Below are 19679 nucleotides of genomic sequence, written 5' to 3' on the forward strand. Positions count from 1 at the left end.
TCTAGATATATCATGACTATCGTGGGTATATGTCATGCCGTCGCAATATTCAATTATTAGCCTCTAACAGCTCCAATCTCTTTTCCAAATCCCGCACCCACGGCTCGACCAGCTCGATATTACTCTTCAGCGCAGCCTCACCCTGGTTCATCTTCTCCTCCACGGCTCTCAGCCCCTGTCGCCACTGCTCGATCTCCCCGGCCATGTCAGCCTGGCGCTTCTCCAGCTCGTCCAGCGATTCAGAGGCCTGCGCGGCCCCTGCGTGAATGGCGCGGAGGGAGCGTAGACGATCCAACACACTGGGGAGGATGGGGTGGAGCGATTGAATGGTCGGCAGAGTAGCATAGAGGGCTTGGATTTTGGTGGCTTGCTCGTCGCTCTGGGCGACGGTTTGTTCAGGCTCGACGGGTGATGAGACGGATAGATCCGAGGTCGTACGGCCAATGCGGGCAGCCTGCATGATCTTGGCTGCGTCAAGGGCGCGTTTCCGGGATTGCGCCAGGTTCTCGGCGTCTGTTGTCAGCTTTCTGACGCGCGCGGAGAGCATTTCGAGGTGGGGAGTTGACATTGTCGTGCCTGATGCAGGGCTCGAGCCAGTTGTCGAGGCCGCGGGAACGGGGCTCGGGCCGACGAGGAGGGTCATGAGGGCTGAGAGGCGGGTGGTGAGGTACTCGAGGGCTGGGAGGACGGGCTGAAGAGGGGGGTCGGAGGCTCCTTCTGAGACGAAAGGGTTTGAGGACGTGGATATGCCCATTGCTGATTCGATCAAGGCGAGTCGAGCGTCAAACGCTGCGGCGTGGGAGAGGATGCCAGCGGCGGGATCGGGTTCGGGATTGCTTGTTACAACTTCGGTCTGGGCGCCACTAGTTTCGGTGGGCTGCGTTGAGGAATTGGCCACAAGCTTCTGGGATATCAAAGCGGCCGCAGGATGGGGCTGAGACACACCCCGCGACGAGGCGTAGAGGTTATCAAGTGCGCGACTTAACTTTTCGACTCCGTCATCTAGCGTGTCTTTTGTTCCGTCTGGGACCCCTTCGCCTTCGGCATCGGGTTTCTGGGAGGCAGCCATCTCGTCCTTTAATTCCTCTACCTCCCGCTGTAGGCGCGCGAGTTTTCTCTCAAGGCTCTCATTCTCGCTATCGCTGTCTTCGCCATCCGCACGATCGGACCTCTTCCGCCGCCCCCTCTTACTCCTGTACGATTTTCGCTTGGTCGCAATGCTGTCTGAGAAATTCACTTGACGGGCGTCGACGGTGGCTCCAAGAAAATGGGCGCGCGCTTCGTCTGCGTTGACGGGTTCTTGGTCAATATCCGAGTTGGTAGTGGCGTCGTCTACATTGGAGTCTGTATGGATTGTGGTTGTCTAAACATGTATTAGGCCCGAGGTTTCAATTGGAGGGTGAACATGGATATACCGGGATAGTGGAAGCTTCATCCGTGAGGTCGGGAGTCTCATAGATATCGGGAGCGAGGTCCTGAGCGAGTCAGCCAAAGGAAGTAATGCAGGTCGAGTTTTTGGTGATATACCAGGTCCGGCAGACCGGCATATTTCTTGTTGAAAGCCATGGCTCGGGCAATGGGAGAAGTCTTGATCCAATGGATTGTTGGACTGAAGCCTGGGCCTGACTGTTCAGTCGAGACCACGTGAAAGGGGATCTTCGTGCCTAGCAGCCTGAGGCAGCAGTTCTCCAACATTCACCAAGGGGTCAGTGACATATGCTGTCCAACCAATTGAACCTTAGCTTGTTACACAGCCTTCACTATCGAATAACATAGTTTTCAGAATAAATCGAAAATATGAGAAAATCACATCGCTCCAAAGACCAGGAGGACCGCTCCTCGAGAGTGCCATCAATGCCCAAGGGTCAGGAAATCCAAGAACACTGTGCCTGGTCCCCTGAAACAGGCCCCAGACAGCTCCAAATCCTTGTCCATGGATAAATCTCAAGCCAGTTCCTTTCTGCAGGTAAACTATGGGGGTATGGAGCCCCGACACATGCGCCCAGGCCAACAGCCTCGGCCTGCCCATCGGTCAGCGGAGCTTCGTCGCAGATGCACTGTGACTGGAGCAGTCGAATGCCCATTTGCGGAGGGGCTCAGGAGCCGATGCACAACGTGGGACTGCGAGCAGGGTCGAAGCTCAAGTGGCCGCGGTACAAAAAAGGTGTGTCTCCTGCTCGTCTCGAGTTCCTCGATACCCCCACCTCACCTGCACCTTGCCCATTCTGTGATATCTTCCAAAGGCCACCACGTTTTCCAGCATTCCGATCGCAAACCGCCGCTTACTTGCCATTCTATATTTTTAAGACGTTATTTACTTCATCAAAATGGCCACCCCCGACGATATCACTTTCGCCAACTACAATGGCAGTTGGACCATGGTGCGTTCGCAGTTCCATTGCCCCTCCCTGAGTCTGCTAACGCCAACAGGACCGCACCATTTCCGACCAAACGGACCCTGTCCTTGCAATGGTACACCTTCTACCATTTCCCTCTCTCCACACCCGAAATCCAGTACTAACTCGTTATGTGACGAGAAGCAAGGTCTGAGCTGGTTCATGCGCACAACCCTAGCCTGGGTCTCCGTAACCCTCAAGACAAAGCAATACCAATCCCCCGATACCACGGACATAACCGTCCAACACATCGACGTCGACAACATCGTGACCGGCGGCGTCCAGGGATCCTCTGAGCTCCGCATCACGGACTGGAAGAAGCGCGAGCACAATGATAACATCTTCGGCCGGGTCGAGGGCCAGTCGAGGTTTCTTCGCGGCTCGGCCAAGGATGGCAAGGTGACGCCTGATGTGGAGATCAGCACGAATCTGGACGATGAGAAGATCGGGAAGTTCTTGAGGGGGGAGATCTTGGCTGATGGGAGTGAATCCGAGGGGTTCCTCGTTGATAAGGTTGAGGGGGAAGGGTGGGGGGCTGGCGAGGGTTTGTTCTTGCAGAGTTATGTGGAGAGTTTGGACTCGAGCTGGACCGCTGAACAGGTATGTTTTTTCTCTCCTTCTCTAATCTTTTTCCTTCTTGGCTAGTTGGGACTGACAGATGGTTAGATCTGGGGCTTCGAGCTCATCAATGGCGAACGCTACCATACTCGCCGAGTTGCCGTTGCTAATAACGGCGACTATGTCCTCGCAAGGCTTGTATACACCTTTGTTCCTCCCCAACCTGAGCAGGATGAGGATGAGGATGAGGACGAGGACATTGCTTACTAGGTTCGACCGATCAACGAATCTATAAATGTAGATCGGTCTCTCTATAGAGTCGACTTCAGGCGACGGCGTTTCATATTTATTCTGATATTGCTAGTCATTATTATCTTGAATAATAAGACAAATTTACTCCATGCACATGTGACCGTGAGTGATAAACTATAAGGGGCATGGTATTCGCCGTTAAACAGTAGATATACGATTGCAGTATCTCACCGGAACAATCTGACCAAACCACCAAACCATCATAAGAACGTCCCAATATCCCGTTTCTCGTTTGACCTATGAATGTGTGGGCATCACAACATGAGCCTTTGTGCTAACGGCATCCTCAGCACGCCACAAGCTCGTCACCGTCTTTTGTTGAGTGTAGAAGTTAAGACCAGGCTTGCCGTAGAAGGTATTGGCACCACCGCCGGCAATACTCTTCTTGTTGCCAGTGAATGAGAACATGGGGAGCGGGACAGGGATGGGAACGTTGATGCCGACCTGGCCCGCTTCAATGTCCTTCTGGAAGCGGGATCCAGTAGGGCCGGAACGGGTGAAAATCGCTGCACCATTACCGTATTCGTTCTTATTAATGAGCTCGATAGCGTCGTCTAATGTGGGCACTTCGAGGCAGACGAGGACAGGGCCAAAGATTTCTTCTCTATAGCACCTCATTTCGGGTGTGACGCCAGTGATGATCGTAGGGCCGATCTGGAAGAAACGACATCGTAAACAGGATGGTCTTAATAGAGTAGCAATGCACGATTGATACTTACGAAGTTGCCGTTAGGGTATTTCTCGGGCTTGTAACCTCGTCCGTCCAGGAGAATGGTGGCACCTTCCTTCTCAGCGCTGTCAATCAGTTCCTCAATGCGCTTCTTGCTCTCGGGGCTGATGACAGGGCCAAGGTCGGCACCCTCTTCAAAGCCTCCATTGACATTCAGAGCCTTGGCTCGCTCAGCCATCTCAGGAAGCCACTCCTTTGTCTCGCCAACAGTGACCAGGGTACTAAGAGCCATACAACGCTGACCGGCAGCTCCAAAGGCAGCTCCAACTATAGCATTGATGGTCTGGTTCTTGTTAGCGTCGGGAAGCACGGCAGCATGGTTTTTTGCCCCAAGGTTGGCCTGCACGCGCTTTCCGTTGGCGGAACCCCTAGTATAGATGTACTCTCCGGCGCGGTTGCTGCCGACGAAGCTAATGGCCTTGATAGCAGGCTCGTCCAGAATGAAGTCTACTGTCTTGGCAGCGCCATGGATGATGTTAATGACACCAGGAGGGAAGCCGGCCTCCTTGGCCAACTCGGCCAGGATCATCGCAGCGCCAGGGTCACGCTCAGAGGGCTTAATGATCAAGGTGTTTCCAGTAATAGTGGCAATAGGGATACACCAGAGAGGAATCATGGCAGGAAAGTCTATAATCTGATTAGTAGCCGGGCAAAGATTATTGGACGAAGAGCGGCGTACTGAAGGGGCAAATGGCAGCAACAACTCCCAAAGGTTCCCTGTAACTCCTCGTTTCCATATCCTTGGCAACTTCTAGCACCTCGCCGGTAATCTGAGTCGTGATACCACAAGCAGTTTCCGCGACCTGGAGGCCACGCAAAACGTCACCCTTGGCATCCGCAAAAGTCTTACCCTGTTCGAGGGTGATGGATGCAGCCAGGCGGTCCCAGTTGGCACGGATAAGATTCACAAATTTGAACATGATCTGCTGCCTGGCCATGACACTCGTTGCCCGCCAGGCCGGGAAGGCCTTCTGGGCGGAGTCGACAGCGGCGCGCAGCTCGTCATCGGTACTTTGGGGCACACGAGTGACGAGATTGTTGGTGGCTGGGTCATACAAGTCTATCCATGTGCTCGCTTTGGAAGACACGAACTCATTCTCGATGAAGTTTGTGGTGTCAATTGGGTTGGGAATGGCTTCGTGGCTCGTCGGGTATTCGGTGGCGGTACTAGCCGCTGATGTAGTTGCGGGGGTGAGCTGTTGGGCTGTGGCGTGAAGCCGACGCCAGGCCACTGACGAGGCGGCTGGCGAGGCTTGAGAAGCAGATATGCGAGAGGAAGACATGGACGAAGCTGAGAGAGGGCGAGAAGCCGAAGCTGCAGCGGCCCTGGCGGATGAGATGTTGGCCACCGTCGTGCGGGGAGACGCAGCGCGGAGGGCGGGGATGGACCGGGCAAGGGACCGACGGGCGGCCATGATGGGAATCAAGGGAGGTGGAAGGAGTTACAATTTGCGGGACAAAGTATCAATGGGGATCAAGGAATGAGGAGCATCAAGAACAAGCCAAGTGGCGGTAAAGAGAATCGCAAGAGATGATCAAGGGAAGAAGGTCAGAAGCACGGATAGTTCCCCCCGATAACTATTTGTATGTGACCGCCCGTTCCCAACCCTCCACCCCGAGGCCAACCGACAGTCCCTCGGTCCTTCCCACCAATTAGAGCACACGTAGCATTTCGGAAGGCTACCTCCAATTCACCTCCAGGATGTTCGCTACTGAGAAGCAGGTTCTCCCTCGAGGCGATCGGGATTTACCTGCTTGTTCTAAGACCTCCCGTTAGCAAGTCATATTTCGTGAAGGCTCTGGCTCTGCTCCTCGGCGATGTGAGCATTCAACCCTCGGTCTATCGCCGGTGTTCCCCAAGTCCCCAAGTTGGGGTAATAATCCCGATATCGCAGATCAACACTCCTCGACGAAAATTCGGGGTAGGAATGATGAGGACTGTCTGATTTCAGCTGCCAGAGCCGTTGTTTTTTGGACGCAGTATCTGTTGCCTCCAGAATGGAAAATTGGAAAGAAGAAAGCCAACGGCCAAATAAATTGTACATATTATTCATTCTCATAGAAATGTCATCTGAGCACGATCGGAACCTTGATAAATACTACAACACCTACGAAACCGGGATTGAAATTATAGGAAGTTTTTTTTTTCGCCGTGCTATGCTTCGTATTTGGCTTTTCTTTGCCATAGCGTTCGCTTTCTCACCCCAAGTTGCGACCTAACACCGTACACATCCCTACTCCGCCGACGAACGGGTAGTGCGCTTGGTCGCTCCGCCCCTTGCGGTTTCCGCGGCAGAGCTGACAGCTTCGCTAGTCTTCTCCTTGGTAGCTTTGGCGGCTTCCTTGCCCTTCTTGGCGGCAGGGGCAGCGGCAGGGCTGCTAGCTCCAATAGCACCAACAATGATAAGAATCATAGTCACAAGGAGGGCACCAAGGCCACCAGCCACTTCAGGGACCTGCTTCACAGCGTTAAGAGGATCTTCCTTGGCCAGGCCAACAAAGTGGTCAACCTTCTCGCGGACGTAGGTGATAGGGTCCTCCTTGAAGCTGACGCTCGTACCAGCCGCGGTCTCCTCCTTCTTAGGCTTGGAAGCTTCTTCCTCAGCCTCTTCGATAGGGCGCTTGATATCAAAGGTCTCCTTGCGGAGCTTCTCAGCATCCTCAACAGAGTGGCCAACGTAGATGTTGTCAAACAAGATGTCGTTCTGCATAGTCCAGATCTCAAAACCAATCTGGGAAAGATGTTAGTCACTTCGTGGTAAACAGCGAATTAACGGTTGCTTACAGCGCCAATGGGCTCGAAGTTAGAAGGAGTCTTGTCCTCAAAGTAACCCGGGTTGGCAATCTTGCGGGGAGCCCAGGGTCCCTTGTACGCAGGGTTGTCGATCAAAGGAGCGGACCACTTGCCCTTGTAGGCAGGGTTCTTAATCAACGGGGGAGACCAGGGGCCACACCCAGAGACTTCACCGCACTTGGGGTTGGGAACGGTGGGAGGGATCCAGTCACCATCCTCCTCATCATCCCAGTCCTCAGGCTTCTCAGCCTCCGGGTCAGGGACGCTGTTGGGCTCATCCTCCAGCCAGTCGTCGGGCTTCTCAGCGGTCTCGTCAACAATCTCGTAAGGGGCATCCTCATCCCAGTCATCAGGCTTGGTTGCTTCAGGATCAGGGATTTTAGCCTCGTCAACCCAAGTATCGGGCTTCTTGTCCTTGGGGTCGTCGATCTCCTTCTCGGGGTTAACAGGAGGGTTGAAATCCTCGAGAAGAGTACCATTCTTGACAGCAGCGCCATCAATCAGGATCTGGAAGGACTGGTCGGGGCGAACGATGAGGGTGTAGAGGGAGCTGAGCTTGCTAGTACGAGCGGTGGGAGGAGCCTTGAGGTGCTTCTCCTCATACTCGCCAGTCTTGGGGTTCTTATGGCGGAAGATAAAGTGAACCTTGGAAAGTAAGCAACCGCCTGGTGGGATGGTGTTTATGAACCACTCATACCTTGTTAGTCGCACCACACTTGTCGGGGCCAAACATGATCACGTAGGGCGTAGCGTTGGAGAATTCCTCAGACTGAAGCTTCTTGTTGTCCTGGAGAAGCTTCATGTATGCACCACCGCAGACCAGAGAATCTTGAGGACGATTCGTCAGCAGAGAAGCCCGAATGTCGTGAGAATCCACTTACTTTGCGGCTTGACCTCATACTGAACGACAAGAGTTTTGTCCTTGTTGTCAACCTTCTTGGGGAACTTGGAAGAAATGGCGTGGTGGGCTGCGACGTTCTTCACGACGAGACCCTTGTCGCCCTCAATGCCCTTGAAGACCGAGGGTTCCTCCACGGCCCATTCGCCGACATAGGCCCAGTCCTCCTCCGACTTGGAATCCTCTTTCTTAGCGTGCGAGGGAGTCCATCTCTTTTGCCAGTCGTCCGTAAATTGTTCCAGGAAAGGAGCCTCAATGTCGGTGGGCTAGACGCTCGAAGTCAGCAAAACGCAAGACAATTCCGATAGCAATGAAGCTTAACGCACTGTAAAGGTAGGCCTCTCGACCACCGAGGTAGCATCACCGCCTGTTTCATCCTCGGCAGCATGGGCATAGCCCATGAGAGAGGCCGAGGAGACCAGAGCGGAGGTAAGAGCTGTGTTGAGACGCATGGTGAAGGGCAAGGGTAAGAACAAACAAGCAAGCGATCAGGCAATTGGCCCTCCGTGGAGGAAGAGAAAGGGCGGGGTCAAGTCGAACTGGGCGACAGAGGCGGATTGCGCTGAACAGAAGATGGCGAAGAGAGAAAAGAAGAAGAGTTGGGGAAAAGAAGCACAGGAGAAGGTTATATAAAGCGATGATGCTGTGAGTTAAGTTCCAGGTGGCCTCTTCCAACGCCCTCTGCTAAATCGGGTTAGTGCTGCTTCTCCAATGTTCTGTCGGGAGATCTTTTTCACCAACAACAACACCTTTCCACATGATTGTTCCGAACTCCGTCGAAACAGTCGAGCTGGAGCAATGAATTAGAATGGCGCAGCTGGGTTTACATCGCTCGATATTCTGAGAGCTCCCCCAATTGTATTATATAGCTTGTTTGAAGCTCGCAATGCAGTCAACACTGCGGAGAGCTTGGAATATCGGGTTAATCATTGCCAAAGCTCCATCGCCTTTCATGATTGGGATTGCCCAAACATATCCTGTGTCAGATCGCTTTCCCGCAACCATTCGTCTCCATCGGTCTCAGTCGCAAACGTCGCATCATAAGCAGTAAGGCGGCTTTCGAGCTCCTGGGGGGTGACCCACAAAAGACTTGAGAACAACATAGCAGCGAAGAGCGCCCCAGGCTTAAAAACTAAATGCCGGGATGGATATCGGAACGAGACAACTGAGTCTTAATCCCTGATAGGTTCCCATGGTGAATTGTGCCTGGCAGACGTCGAGGCCTCTCATTTTAACTCTGAAGCCAATCTAATAATATTAGAGCGATTCCCTCAATGGTCCGTTTGGAACTGAGAAATTGGGAGGGTGAGAAAAGTGGACGTTCTGATTGGTCCATCCTTTGCAAGCATTTCAAGTTGCATGTCAAAACGACAAGTGGGGACCCGGATTTGCAATCTTCGATAGTTATTTGGAGGGACAGTGAAAAGGTTCGACACTGCAGTAAAAACCCCTCCTCCCCATCTTCATTCCTTGACACTCCTGCTGCTCTCTCGCTGGCAACTCTCGCTCAAATTAATGAGCGTGGTGCCTCAATTACTACCTAGTATCATCCTCTCCCTCGTAACTCAAACTCCTTCCCATCTAATCATATACCCCTCCATCTCAACCGTCGCGTCACCATGTCCCAGGAGGTCCAAAAAGACAGCAATGACCACTTGGTCAAATCGGAAGACCCAGAGCATCCGGCCAACTTAATTCCTGAGCTCTGCCGCAAGTTCTACAACTGGGGCTGGGTTACCGGCACTGGCGGTGGGGTAAGCGCTTGTCGCATTTCAGATGCATCCCAGTTGCCCTGCGAACACACCTAGCTAACTGCCCGATCTTAGACTTCTATTCGTCGCGGAGAGCACATATTCATCGCCCCATCTGGCGTGCAGAAAGAATTGATCCAGCCACACAACATCTTCGTGCTAGAGTTCCCTACCCCCAAGTATCCTGCCTCAGATCGCAAATACATCCGCAAGCCTCTCGCCTTGAAACCTTCGGCCTGTACCCCTCTCTTCCTTGCTGCCTTTGAACGCGGCGCTGGCTGCTGCATTCACACACATTCCCAATGGGCAGTCTTGGTGACCCTGCTGGTTGAGCGGGAGAAGGGTCCCGAGGGCAGCTTTGAGATCAGCAACATCGAGCAGATAAAGGGCATTCCCCGCGGCCCGGGTAAGGGTATGCTCGGGTTCTTTGATACGCTCCAGATCCCGATCATTGAGAACACTGCTTTTGAGGAAGATCTCACCGGAAGCTTGGAGAAGGCTATGGATACCTACCCGGATACGTATGCCGTGCTCGTGAGGAGGCATGGAATGTAAGTTTTTCCTTAATACCTGTTTCGGTGCGCCATAGAGACTACATGCTAACTTTGTGTGCAGCTACGTCTGGGGTGACGACGTGGCCAAGGCAAAAACCCAGTGCGAAAGCCTGGACTATCTATTCCAGCTTGCGGTCGAGATGCACAAGCTTGGAATTCCGTGGGTCAAATAACCGATGACATGAGCCTTAGCGCCCTAGCGAAAATAGAGTCTATGGAGTCACGAGGAAAATATGGCCGTCGATCATGGAGCGTTTGCAAATAGAATACCAAGAAGTTGATGATCTTGAGACCTGGTCGGCATTCTTGAATATATATCAAAACACATAAATTGGAGCACTTCTGTCTCCAACGGAGTAAGGGGTAGGAGAGTAAAGAAATCTAGAGCAAAGGAATATTAATATTTCTCGATTGTATCCCACAGACTGTCGACCGCGAAGGTGCTTGGGGAGCTCCCAAGCGGGGAACAAGCATCGGTCGAGCCATCGGCGGGCGGTGTTGGATCAACCTGGCCTTGACATCTGCAACTCTCCAGCTTCGATCTCGCACCAGCTTCCCCCATTTGTCCTCGGTATCACTCGTCTTGTCTCGTTGAAGTACCTGTTTTTTCTTTGCTTGTGCTTTTATACCCATTGATTTTGCTCACGCTCAGTCACTCATGGATCTCGAAGGCGGAGATTCTCCATGGGGCGGTAGGTACCAGGCAGTCATCGCGCAGTCGCATCATAGCTAAACCGCGTGGTAGATGTACCCTCACAGTCGACCAGCAACGTTGGTGCGTCGCGGCCGGACACACAAGGAGCAGGTATATCTCCCCTAAACTCTGTTCACGAGATATATCGACATATTAATATGTCGCATCGCGCAGCTCCAGACCAATCAGCACAGCAAGACACCACCTCCCGATCGACAGTCCGACGCCCCCCTCGAGGCAGAGGCAAGATCAATGCGCAAGCAACGAAACTGGAAGCGGTGGATGATACGTTTGATCCGCTGGGTCCGCTTGGGGACAAGGCTGCGGAGACCGGTCCAGCTGGCATTGAGCAAGCTCCTATCCCACCTCAGAAGGAGGCGTTCGCAAGCCGCAATGTGCGCCCGACGTCCTCCACGTCGCAAACTTCTAGCGGCGCTGGCTTAATGGACTCGGTCAATCTCGAGGAGGATGGTACAGGCTTCAGAAACCCTCCACCGGTGCAGCCACCCAGCGATGTGGAAGTTCCGAAGAGACAACAACAGCCGAGCATCAGCGTGGAGAAAGCTGCCAATCCCACCTTTGATATCTCCGTCGGCGATCCGCACAAAGTAGGCGATCTGACTAGTAGTCATATCGTGTACCAGGTTAGAACCAAGGTAAGTGCATTGTCTTCAACCTGGCTGATTCTAGATGCGGGGAGACTGACTTCTGTCGTAGACGACCTCCAAGGCGTATCGACAGCCCGAGTTTACTGTCAGCAGACGTTACCGTGACTTCCTCTGGCTTTATAACTCCTTGCACAATAATAACCCCGGAGTGGTTGTCCCTCCTCCCCCAGAAAAACAGGCAGTGGGCCGATTTGATACCAACTTCGTCGAATCGAGAAGAGCTGCGCTGGAGCGCATGCTCAACAAGATTGCCCATCACCCTATCCTTCAGCATGACGGCGACCTCAAGATTTTCCTTGAGAGTGAAGCTTTCAACGTGGATGTCAAGAACAAGGAGAACCGTGAGCCGGATCTTGGCCAGAGCAAAGGAATGTTTAGTTCATTTGGGATCAGTGTTGGTGGAGGCGGAAAATTTATCGAGCATGATGATGTGGGCTACCTATCGAATCTCGGACGACGACTCGGACTAACGTTCCATCTAGTGGTTCCATGACCGAAAGATATACCTCGATGCACTCGAGAATCAACTCAAGGCATTGATGAAAGCCATCGATACGGTTGTCGCGCAGCGAAAGGGACTCTCCGAGGCCGCGGGCGAGTTCTCAGTTTCCATCCAGTCACTAGCTGCCGTCGAGCTGTCTCCCGTTCTCTCTGGCCCTCTGTACGGCCTTTCGGATCTCCAACTACGCATTAAAGAGCTGTATGACCGCCAAGCGCAACAAGATGTGCTCACACTGGGAATCACAATCGATGAATATCTCCGCTTGATCGGCAGCGTCAAAACGGCGTTCTCTCAGCGGCAGAAGGCTTACCATAGCTGGCATGCAGCCGAGTCGGAGCTACAGAAACGCAAACACAGCCAAGAGAAGCTCCTTCGACAAGGGAAATCACAGCAAGATCGCCTAAACCAGGCTAACGCGGATGTTGCAGATGCCGAAAGGAGGGTTCACCAAACGAGGTTACTGTTCGAGGATATGGGCAGGCTAATGCGAAACGAACTGCAAAGATTCGAGAAGGAGAAGGTGGAAGATTTCAAGTCTGGCGTCGAGACATTCTTGGAGAGCGCCGTGGAAGCTCAGAAGGAGGTAAGTTATTCTAGACTTCCAGACGAGTAACGTTCAGTTGGCTAATGGGGTTACAGTTGATCGAGCTTTGGGAAACCTTCCTTCTGCAACTGGATGCAGGCGAGGATGGTAATCCTTTCTATCCACCTGCAAGTGAACATAACGCACCCACAGAGCCGACACCAGAAGGTGCTGCTGAAACTACGCCGGTGTCGACGACCGAGGAACAATAGGGTCATTCTCTTTTCTTGTTCTGTATAAAAGACGGGCTTCGAATAACCGTATAGTTTCATCCTTTTGTCCTTTTCTCGTCTATCGGACTGTATGGTATCATGACCTTCAATTCATTACGAGTCCAGTGCAATCCTAATTCCCCCGTATATTTGATATTCCATGAAATACGAAGTCTTTATTCAACCGAGATCGAAGGCAGAGAAAGGCATCGAATAATGAAGTCCGCGATGCCAAGTTTGGATGATGGTGTGATATTCTATACAGAACCTAAAGTACAACCCAGCCGTATCGGAAACTGGAGAATCTCCAAAACATCTAACTTCCCGCCACCAACCCAACGACGATCGTTCGCTATTTCTTCTTCGGCTGTCCAACCTCCTCCTGCCCAAACGAGCTGATCAAATCCAATAGATTGTCCTCCTCCTCCTCGGCTTCCTTCGCCTGCGCCTCGGCATCCTTATCCGCCCCTGGTGCCGCCTCAACAGGCGTATTAGCATCCCAGCTCCGTCCGAATCTAGCCCGGAAAGCCGCTAACCGACCCGCCTCGTCTTCTTCGATATTCAGGAGTTTGTTGCTGCTGGGATTCCACATGAGACTGTTGCGTGTGTCTCTTGTTGAGCGGTAAATCGGGAGTGGGGAGGTCGTCCGGTGCGTGAATGTGCTTCCATCAGAGAGTGTGATCAGTTGCGTAAATGTGTAGGGACGTTTAGGGCGGCGGAGGAGCGTCGCGTGTCGGCATTGTGAGCAGATGAAAGTTGTAGGTGTCTTAGTGGTTGTTGAGGCTGCCGTGCGGCGGAGGGTTGTGTGGAGGGACATTGGCAGCTTCTCTCTCTTACTCCTGCTCGTGGTAATGGGTAAATGCAATTCGAGGGATTAAATTGGTAGGAGTCGAGCCCGGTGTGATAGAGGTTGGTTGTTGTTTGCTCACTATGGCTGGCGCTGTTTGGGCGATCGGTTTGGGCGAGAAATTCGTCGGAGTTGTACGCTTACCTAAGCACTTCCGACATTTTCTTTGGGCCGTTCGTGGGACCTTGCGCATCCCAATAGAGATATCGCAGCGTAGACAGCAGCGCATGGCTTAAGAAAAATGCTTGTCTGTTGATTGAACAATTCCGGCCTTTATAATGGCTTTGGATAGGTCGGATGTTCTTTTGTCCTTTTCCCTCGTGCTGCTTTTCCATCGGGATGAAGCTCCTTTACTCCCGAGCTCTGCTGTCTGCGTCACGGACCGCAAGACCATGTAGAGGTTTGTGACCCAAGCCGTTTCGCTTTCTACTGGCTATGTATCTAACGAAACTACTATATAGAGGCGCGATATACTCCCCGATTGATCTCTCGACCACATCCCGCACTCTACCAGTCGCCGCTTCCTAGATCCCTCGGCACACTGTCCCAAACGAATCCGCGCGAAGACCTCCGTAATGAAGCATCAGAATCAACACCATTACCGGACCAAGTCCGCTTCCTCATGCGTCGAGTCCCTTACCCCGTCGCCATCATCACCTCCACGGACCCTACTTCCACTTCAACGACTAATACAATATCCGACTCTGGACCCGAGCCATCGACCCGCTATCGCGGAATGACAGTCTCCTCCTTCAACACTGTAACCCTAACACCTCAACCGGTCATCTCGTTCAACGTCCGACGCCCCTCCGAAACCCTGAATGCCCTCCTCGCGTCAGGGAACTTCCTTGTACACCTCCTTTCCCCGACGAAGGACACAGCAGCACTCGCCAGAAACTTTTCTCGCGGAAACCAGAACTTGACCTTGGACGGTTGCGGATTTGAGTTTGTCGGATTTACCCCTTCCCCTCATCATTTGCTATCTGCGGTCGGAAGAGAGGGAAAGGTGAATGCGGCTCCGCTTCCCCTTCCGATGCTTCGGAGGAGGAAGGACGCTGCTGCAACCACTACCAAGTCAGAGCCTGAAACCGAGCTGTTCCCGTTTATATTTGAGTGTCGCCTTCTCACGAATAGTGTAGTGGATGTGTATGACCATACGATTGTTGTCGGAACTATTGTGCGGGAGATTTCGAGTCCGACGCTTTCTACGGATGCTGCTGGCGGTTCGTCTACGGATTTGTGCTTGACATATGCGGATACCCGATTTTGGGAGGTGGGGAAGGAGGTTCAATGTTAACAGGGCCGAGGATTTCGGTGCCATGTATATATTATTGCAGCCGTCTTGCACTGTACCGTGAAGCATATCTTGATGGCGTTGGATGCTCGCCATTGGGCTGATCATAGATAAAACCGAATGGGTGAATCTGCTACATATGCTGAAAAGTATATTGGTATGGGGCAACCCAAAATTCTTTCGGCAATTTATGAGCGAAGCCTCGGCTCAAGATCTATGGATTGTAGACGAGAGAAGCTATATAATCACCATCTCGAGCCATGTCCTAGGACCAATATGGACGAGAGGGCCTCTAGAGAACTTCACCTACTCCGCTGAATTCAGTTTCCCTTGCCACGAGCAGAGATGGGGCTGCCACTACCGCTACCGCTACCACTTCCTCCACTTGTTCCACTACCAGTTCCGCTGGCTCTACTGGCGGCTCGCTGGAAGGGGCTTGAGATGGGCCGCAAACTAGGGTTGAGCGGGTTGCTATCGGATGCGGAGCCACGCCGGTTCTCGTTCCCCTCGAATGGGTCGAACGGTGGACGACGGGTTGAAGATGCGTCGACGAACTCGGCACCGTAAATGCTGCTCCGCGCTGATCGGTTAGAAAACGAACGATCGCGGCTGATAAAGTCAGGCTCGAGGAAAGAAGCCGCGTTTCCGAATGGCGACCCTGAAAAGGGCTGGTAGGAAGGCGCATAGATCGGACTAGCCGGATGAGAAGATGTTGCACCGACGGGTGATGAGGCCTGCTCAAGGGGGCTGGACTTGAGCGCCGAGAAAGTCTGTCCTAGCAACGATCGATGACTGGAAGTATTTGTCGCCAACGCATTCAACGGCATACCAGGTGCATCTGTGAATGTACTTATACCAGGCAACTCCCCTTCAGGAGTAAGCGGGGGGTTGTCCATCAGCATCTGCTGCTGCTGGTGCTGCTGCTGGATGGCTTGCTCAGCGGTAGTACACTGTTGCCACAGTTGATTCGCGCGCATCTGGTATTCCTGGGCTGTTTGGTTCATGCTCGCGAATTGTTCGTTGTAGCTCAACTCCCATTTGGCTTGTTCCTGTTCTCGGGCAAACTGCTCTGCTGCACGGCGTTCTCGCTCATTCAGGCCCTGCGCATTGGCGGAGACAATTCGTTCGTACTGTTCATTCAGTCTTGTCCGGCGACTCTGATACTTTTCGCGCTTTTGCACGACAAAATTCAGCTCGGATTCTAGAGATGACAAATCGCGGGCTTTGGCGGCTCGTGTAGCGATAAGCTCTGCTTTTGCGGACTTGAGCTGCTCGAGTTCCTCTTCGTACTTGGCTTTTTGTTCGGACCATTCCTGATACTCCTCGTCAGGCACATTCTCCATGGTATCTATTTTGCTATCAAGCATGGCTGTTGCCTCCTCGGTCTGTCGAATGTTCCTTTCAAGCTGGAGTGAGCGCTGCTTCTGCCTGTTCTCGTCCGTACCACTTTGAAGACGGTGGTTATAATTGTCCAGTTCTTTCCTGATCTTGGAGATGGCAAGCTTGTGATCGTTCTTGGCCTTCCTTAGACGCGAGCGTTTTTCGTTGAGTTTCAATTCAGCGTTAATAATGGAATTCTTCAGAGTCGTGGTGGGAGAGGAGGGTCGATAGGAGGGATGAGGGGGGGTTGGTACTGAGTTAGCTGTTGGTTGAAAAAAGTCAGAGTCCACCGGAACATAAGATCTGGGGGAAGGGCGGATTCTTACCTTGCTCTGCATCATTGGCGGGCGGGGTCTTGACGCTCATGGCGCAAATCTCCTCGTCGGTATCGCTTTTGACAAAAGAGCAAGTGTAGGCGCAATTTGGAGCGAGACCTGAAATCTCACCTCGCCAATAGAGAGTATTGGATCCCTTTATCGTATCGTGCTCTTTACTCAGTGTAGCCGTCGCCCACGGAGCGCCATTGACACAGATATAAAATGGTACCGTATCCTCTCTTCCCAAACGTCCATCTTCGCAGGCGCCGGACATGGAATGGTCGTCCTCAGAGGCGAAATCCCCCGCCGCAAACTTAATTGTCGAACAATCCACGTCGGTAATCCAAACAAGTCCATCATCCAAAGAAAGTCCCTGAAGATCATCTTCCGTCGTCGTAAACCCTCGAGTGATTTTCGACAAGGCCCTCGAATGCTCGTATTCTCTCATCACTGTCACTTTGGTGCTCGCGAGCGCAGCCCAAAAAGGCTGACGGCTCCGAACCTGATTCGCCTGCCTCCTTCGCTTCTTTGCCGAAACTAACCTTTCCCTACCATCCTTGTGCGTTGCGGGGATAATCTGCCCATCAGGGCCAATATGGGAGGAGACACTCGCCGCGGACTCGAAGGCCGAGTCGATCTGTGTTTGAGAGCCAGCAGACGCTTCAGTATCCACACGTTTGCCTACTCTGGATGGAGCCGGTGTTCGGTTCTTGGTCATCGAGCGCCTAGCCATCGCAGTGCCTGCTTGAGCTAGTATGTGTACAGCAAGCAAGCTCCGGATCCAGCTCGGGGATGATTGCGCCTCGGTGCGCCTGAACTCAGCGGGCATGAGATAAGAATAGTGGGACAAAAGATCCGGGCTGATTATCTTTGCGGAAACGAGATGACCGATCACAAATTCCTGTATACCTTTACTGCGTATGAGATGCAAGATCAGAACAATGCCAACACATAAAGCGTTGACTCCCCCGTTCTTCCCGGCGCCGCCGCCACCAAGAGTTATGGCGACCTGAACATGAGCTAGATCCAGTGCAAAATTTTGAGCCCATGTCCACATGAATAGTCCCCATACGAGCAGGCAGAATCCGTCCATCGCGATCATCGTCCCAAGCGATGGTGTTCCGGCAGGACCTTGAAAGATATCGAAATTGGAGGTCAAGGAGCCAGAAGAGGTACCGCTAGGAGGCATAAAAGTCAAGGACGCAAACAAGAATTGAACCAATGTGAGAACCATCGGAGGAAGTTGTAGCAGAAATATCAGAATGGCGATGGTGTCGTACATCGGACACGATCTGAGGATGGTGGATGCAAGCTGGAACGGATTGACTGAGGCATTCGAGGTCGATCTCCTAGCCCCAGTGGCGGACTTGTCCGTGCGACGTGACGCTTGCCCTGCAAGTCCAGAAGTTGGCGCCCCAGTACCATTGATCTGTCCGTAAGCCATTTCTGCATTTCCCTTTGTATATCCGCTCAAATAACCGCGGCCATTCCCGTCTGGTCTCGAGGCATCCGTCGATCCGTTACTCTTGATCGCAGTTGTTCCCGATGTGTGATCTCCAGAAGAACGGTGTGATGGCCAGTCGATCTGCGATGAGGGTCCAGTCTCGGCGGCGGTAGCACCGCTGAAGCTCCCGTTCAAATGCGTATTTGACTTTTGTTTGCCGAATTTCTTCCCAGAGCCGCCGGTGCCATGATCTTGTCGGTTGCTATGACTCTTCCTAGCCGTAGCCGATGGACGTGGCATGGACGAGGGAACCCCAGCACCCAGGTCCTAGTCGGCTTGGCAGATAGTAGCCAAGGACTTGGACCAGGTGGAAAGCGAAGTTGAAAACAGTTCCAGGAAAAAGAATTCGCAGGGGGGTGGGAAGGTAGCGGGATTCGAGGAAGGTAGTTCAGCCCTAGGACGGTGCGGGTAAAATGAATGACAAATCGGGGAGATTATGGAAAACAAGGAGAGATGCAGATACAAAAAGGAAAGCAAAAAAGAATTCGAATAATAGAATAGAGGGGAGGAGAGGGGAGAAAGAGAATAAAGCCGGCGTGGGGGGGGGGGTGGGTGTCGAGGGGAGGAAGAGAGGGAGAGAAGGAAAAATGGACGAGATTCGGTTCAACCTCAGGCTCTGGATAGAACGAGTGAAAGAGGCGGGAAACCAAAAGACGAAACGGACTTGGAAAGATTGGAAATTGATCGTCAGAGAAGAAGCTGTGACAGTGGCCTGATGTCTGAGGCATCAAGCATCTTTCCCACCCAGGGTTCAAGTTCTGGTTAAATGCCGTAAGGAACTGTCACACAGTCTCTCAGACAGTCAAATCTGTATTGATGGAGGCCAGTACTGCCTGAAAAACGAATACCATACCCTCCGAGTCCCAAAGTCACAGCCAGCGCCTCATTCCGGTTGGCTCCAATTGCTCCCGTTATTTTTAGATGATGCTTGATTTGCCGTACAGCTCTATCTACGATGGACTGAACCTTTGTGATTGCCCGGGAGATTTGAAGTCCATTTTCACCTGGGATGGTCGAAATTCGAGCGTCAGAATTCCGGTGGACGCAGACGCTGCAAAGTCCCTGTCTCATGTCCAAAGCAAAGGAGTTGGGATGGAGGCTGACGCTTGGCTCTGCTGATTGTCACCCAGCCTCCCAGAGAGGGTGTTCCCGCATCCTCTGCTCAGGCAGAGTGCCTCGGAAGACGACTTAGAGAGCACACCCTCAGAGTGTGATCGCCTCCAATTCATGGCTGCCAGCTATCAGCCTCACGATTGTGTCTTTCGCTCGCTGCGCATTGTCTCATCTCCCTCCTCTGTGAAACCAAACTGCAGACGTTCTGTTATCGTGCTTGGTGTGGGCTGGAACCTTAGCTGAGCTACAGAGCATGCATGTTAACCCACCTGGAGCTTCAATAAAAGTATCTACATATGATAGGAGGAATCCGCATCCTGGTCTTCTTTGAACGCTGGCAGAGTAACAGCTCCTTGTCCAAGCTTTTACTGACTTTACCTGCTGGTCTCGTGCACTGAATGCAAATGTGTTGCATTATTCGGGGACAAAGCCATTTTACCAGAACCTGGGACGACCTTCAAACTTTTGAAGTGTTGTCACGTCACCCCTCATTTCCACATCCGACAGTTGCCATGTGTCTTGCATCTCCCACTTACCAGATCGTCTCTGATAGGTTTTGTAGTTTTATTCAC

The 19679-nt window shown here is 52.6% G+C and overlaps 10 protein-coding genes across 10 annotated transcripts; 4 read left to right on the forward strand and 6 right to left on the reverse strand.

The window, feature by feature from the left end:
* Positions 1-49: 49 nt before the first annotated feature.
* Positions 50-1566, reverse strand: BJX67DRAFT_386249 (dynactin subunit 2; the record flags this gene model as incomplete). The annotated part of the gene is made up of 3 exons (XM_071034029.1): positions 50-1363; positions 1416-1475; positions 1528-1566. 3 exons carry the CDS (start codon positions 1564-1566, stop codon positions 50-52), a joined length of 1413 nt encoding a protein of 470 aa, XP_070880755.1.
* A 26-nt stretch (positions 1567-1592) lies between these two features.
* On the forward strand, positions 1593-3348 carry BJX67DRAFT_367845 (uncharacterized protein). Its single transcript, XM_071030568.1, has 4 exons — positions 1593-2381; positions 2431-2472; positions 2541-2996; positions 3063-3348. Exons 1-4 carry the CDS (start codon positions 2328-2330, stop codon positions 3222-3224), a joined length of 714 nt encoding a protein of 237 aa, XP_070880756.1. The 5' UTR covers positions 1593-2327; the 3' UTR covers positions 3225-3348.
* On the reverse strand, positions 1604-2173 carry BJX67DRAFT_326210 (uncharacterized protein). Its single transcript, XM_071027419.1, has one exon. The coding sequence runs from the start codon at positions 2027-2029 to the stop codon at positions 1739-1741; it is 291 nt and encodes a 96-aa protein (XP_070880757.1). The 5' UTR covers positions 2030-2173; the 3' UTR covers positions 1604-1738.
* Positions 3349-5732, reverse strand: BJX67DRAFT_367849 (CoA-acylating methylmalonate-semialdehyde dehydrogenase). Its single transcript, XM_071030569.1, has 3 exons — positions 4676-5732; positions 3986-4623; positions 3349-3920 (listed from the first exon to the last, which is right to left on the reverse strand). The coding sequence occupies exons 1-3, from the start codon at positions 5409-5411 to the stop codon at positions 3504-3506; spliced, it is 1791 nt and encodes a 596-aa protein (XP_070880758.1). The 5' UTR covers positions 5412-5732; the 3' UTR covers positions 3349-3503.
* A 43-nt stretch (positions 5733-5775) lies between these two features.
* clxA (calnexin) lies at positions 5776-8381 on the reverse strand. Its single transcript, XM_071030570.1, has 5 exons — positions 8015-8381; positions 7672-7954; positions 7488-7618; positions 6782-7435; positions 5776-6728 (listed from the first exon to the last, which is right to left on the reverse strand). Exons 1-5 carry the CDS (start codon positions 8138-8140, stop codon positions 6231-6233), a joined length of 1692 nt encoding a protein of 563 aa, XP_070880759.1. The 5' UTR covers positions 8141-8381; the 3' UTR covers positions 5776-6230.
* A 721-nt stretch (positions 8382-9102) lies between these two features.
* Positions 9103-10492, forward strand: mde1 (methylthioribulose 1-phosphate dehydratase MDE1). The gene is made up of 3 exons (XM_071030571.1): positions 9103-9442; positions 9515-9990; positions 10055-10492. The coding sequence occupies exons 1-3, from the start codon at positions 9308-9310 to the stop codon at positions 10164-10166; spliced, it is 723 nt and encodes a 240-aa protein (XP_070880760.1). The 5' UTR covers positions 9103-9307; the 3' UTR covers positions 10167-10492.
* Positions 10493-12825, forward strand: BJX67DRAFT_367860 (sorting nexin 1). The gene is made up of 6 exons (XM_071030572.1): positions 10493-10685; positions 10739-10798; positions 10862-11343; positions 11405-11785; positions 11838-12440; positions 12497-12825. Exons 1-6 carry the CDS (start codon positions 10652-10654, stop codon positions 12650-12652), a joined length of 1716 nt encoding a protein of 571 aa, XP_070880761.1. The 5' UTR covers positions 10493-10651; the 3' UTR covers positions 12653-12825.
* BJX67DRAFT_367863 (mitochondrial 54S ribosomal protein bL31m) lies at positions 12826-13706 on the reverse strand. The gene has a single exon (XM_071030573.1). It carries the CDS (start codon positions 13467-13469, stop codon positions 13005-13007), a length of 465 nt encoding a protein of 154 aa, XP_070880762.1. The 5' UTR covers positions 13470-13706; the 3' UTR covers positions 12826-13004.
* A 132-nt stretch (positions 13707-13838) lies between these two features.
* BJX67DRAFT_375774 (flavin reductase family protein) lies at positions 13839-14796 on the forward strand (the record flags this gene model as incomplete). The annotated part of the gene is made up of 2 exons (XM_071031747.1): positions 13839-13899; positions 13961-14796. The coding sequence occupies 2 exons, from the start codon at positions 13839-13841 to the stop codon at positions 14794-14796; spliced, it is 897 nt and encodes a 298-aa protein (XP_070880763.1).
* Positions 14797-14954: 158 nt separating this feature from the next.
* Positions 14955-18331, reverse strand: BJX67DRAFT_326376 (putative ubiquitination network signaling protein). Its single transcript, XM_071027422.1, has 2 exons — positions 16500-18331; positions 14955-16435 (listed from the first exon to the last, which is right to left on the reverse strand). Exons 1-2 carry the CDS (start codon positions 18232-18234, stop codon positions 15114-15116), a joined length of 3057 nt encoding a protein of 1018 aa, XP_070880764.1. The 5' UTR covers positions 18235-18331; the 3' UTR covers positions 14955-15113.
* Positions 18332-19679: the final 1348 nt, after the last annotated feature.

Source organism: Aspergillus lucknowensis (assembly GCF_044049455.1).
Source record: "Aspergillus lucknowensis strain CBS 449.75 chromosome Unknown BJX67scaffold_82, whole genome shotgun sequence".
Classification (NCBI taxonomy): Eukaryota; Fungi; Ascomycota; class Eurotiomycetes; order Eurotiales; family Aspergillaceae; genus Aspergillus; species Aspergillus lucknowensis.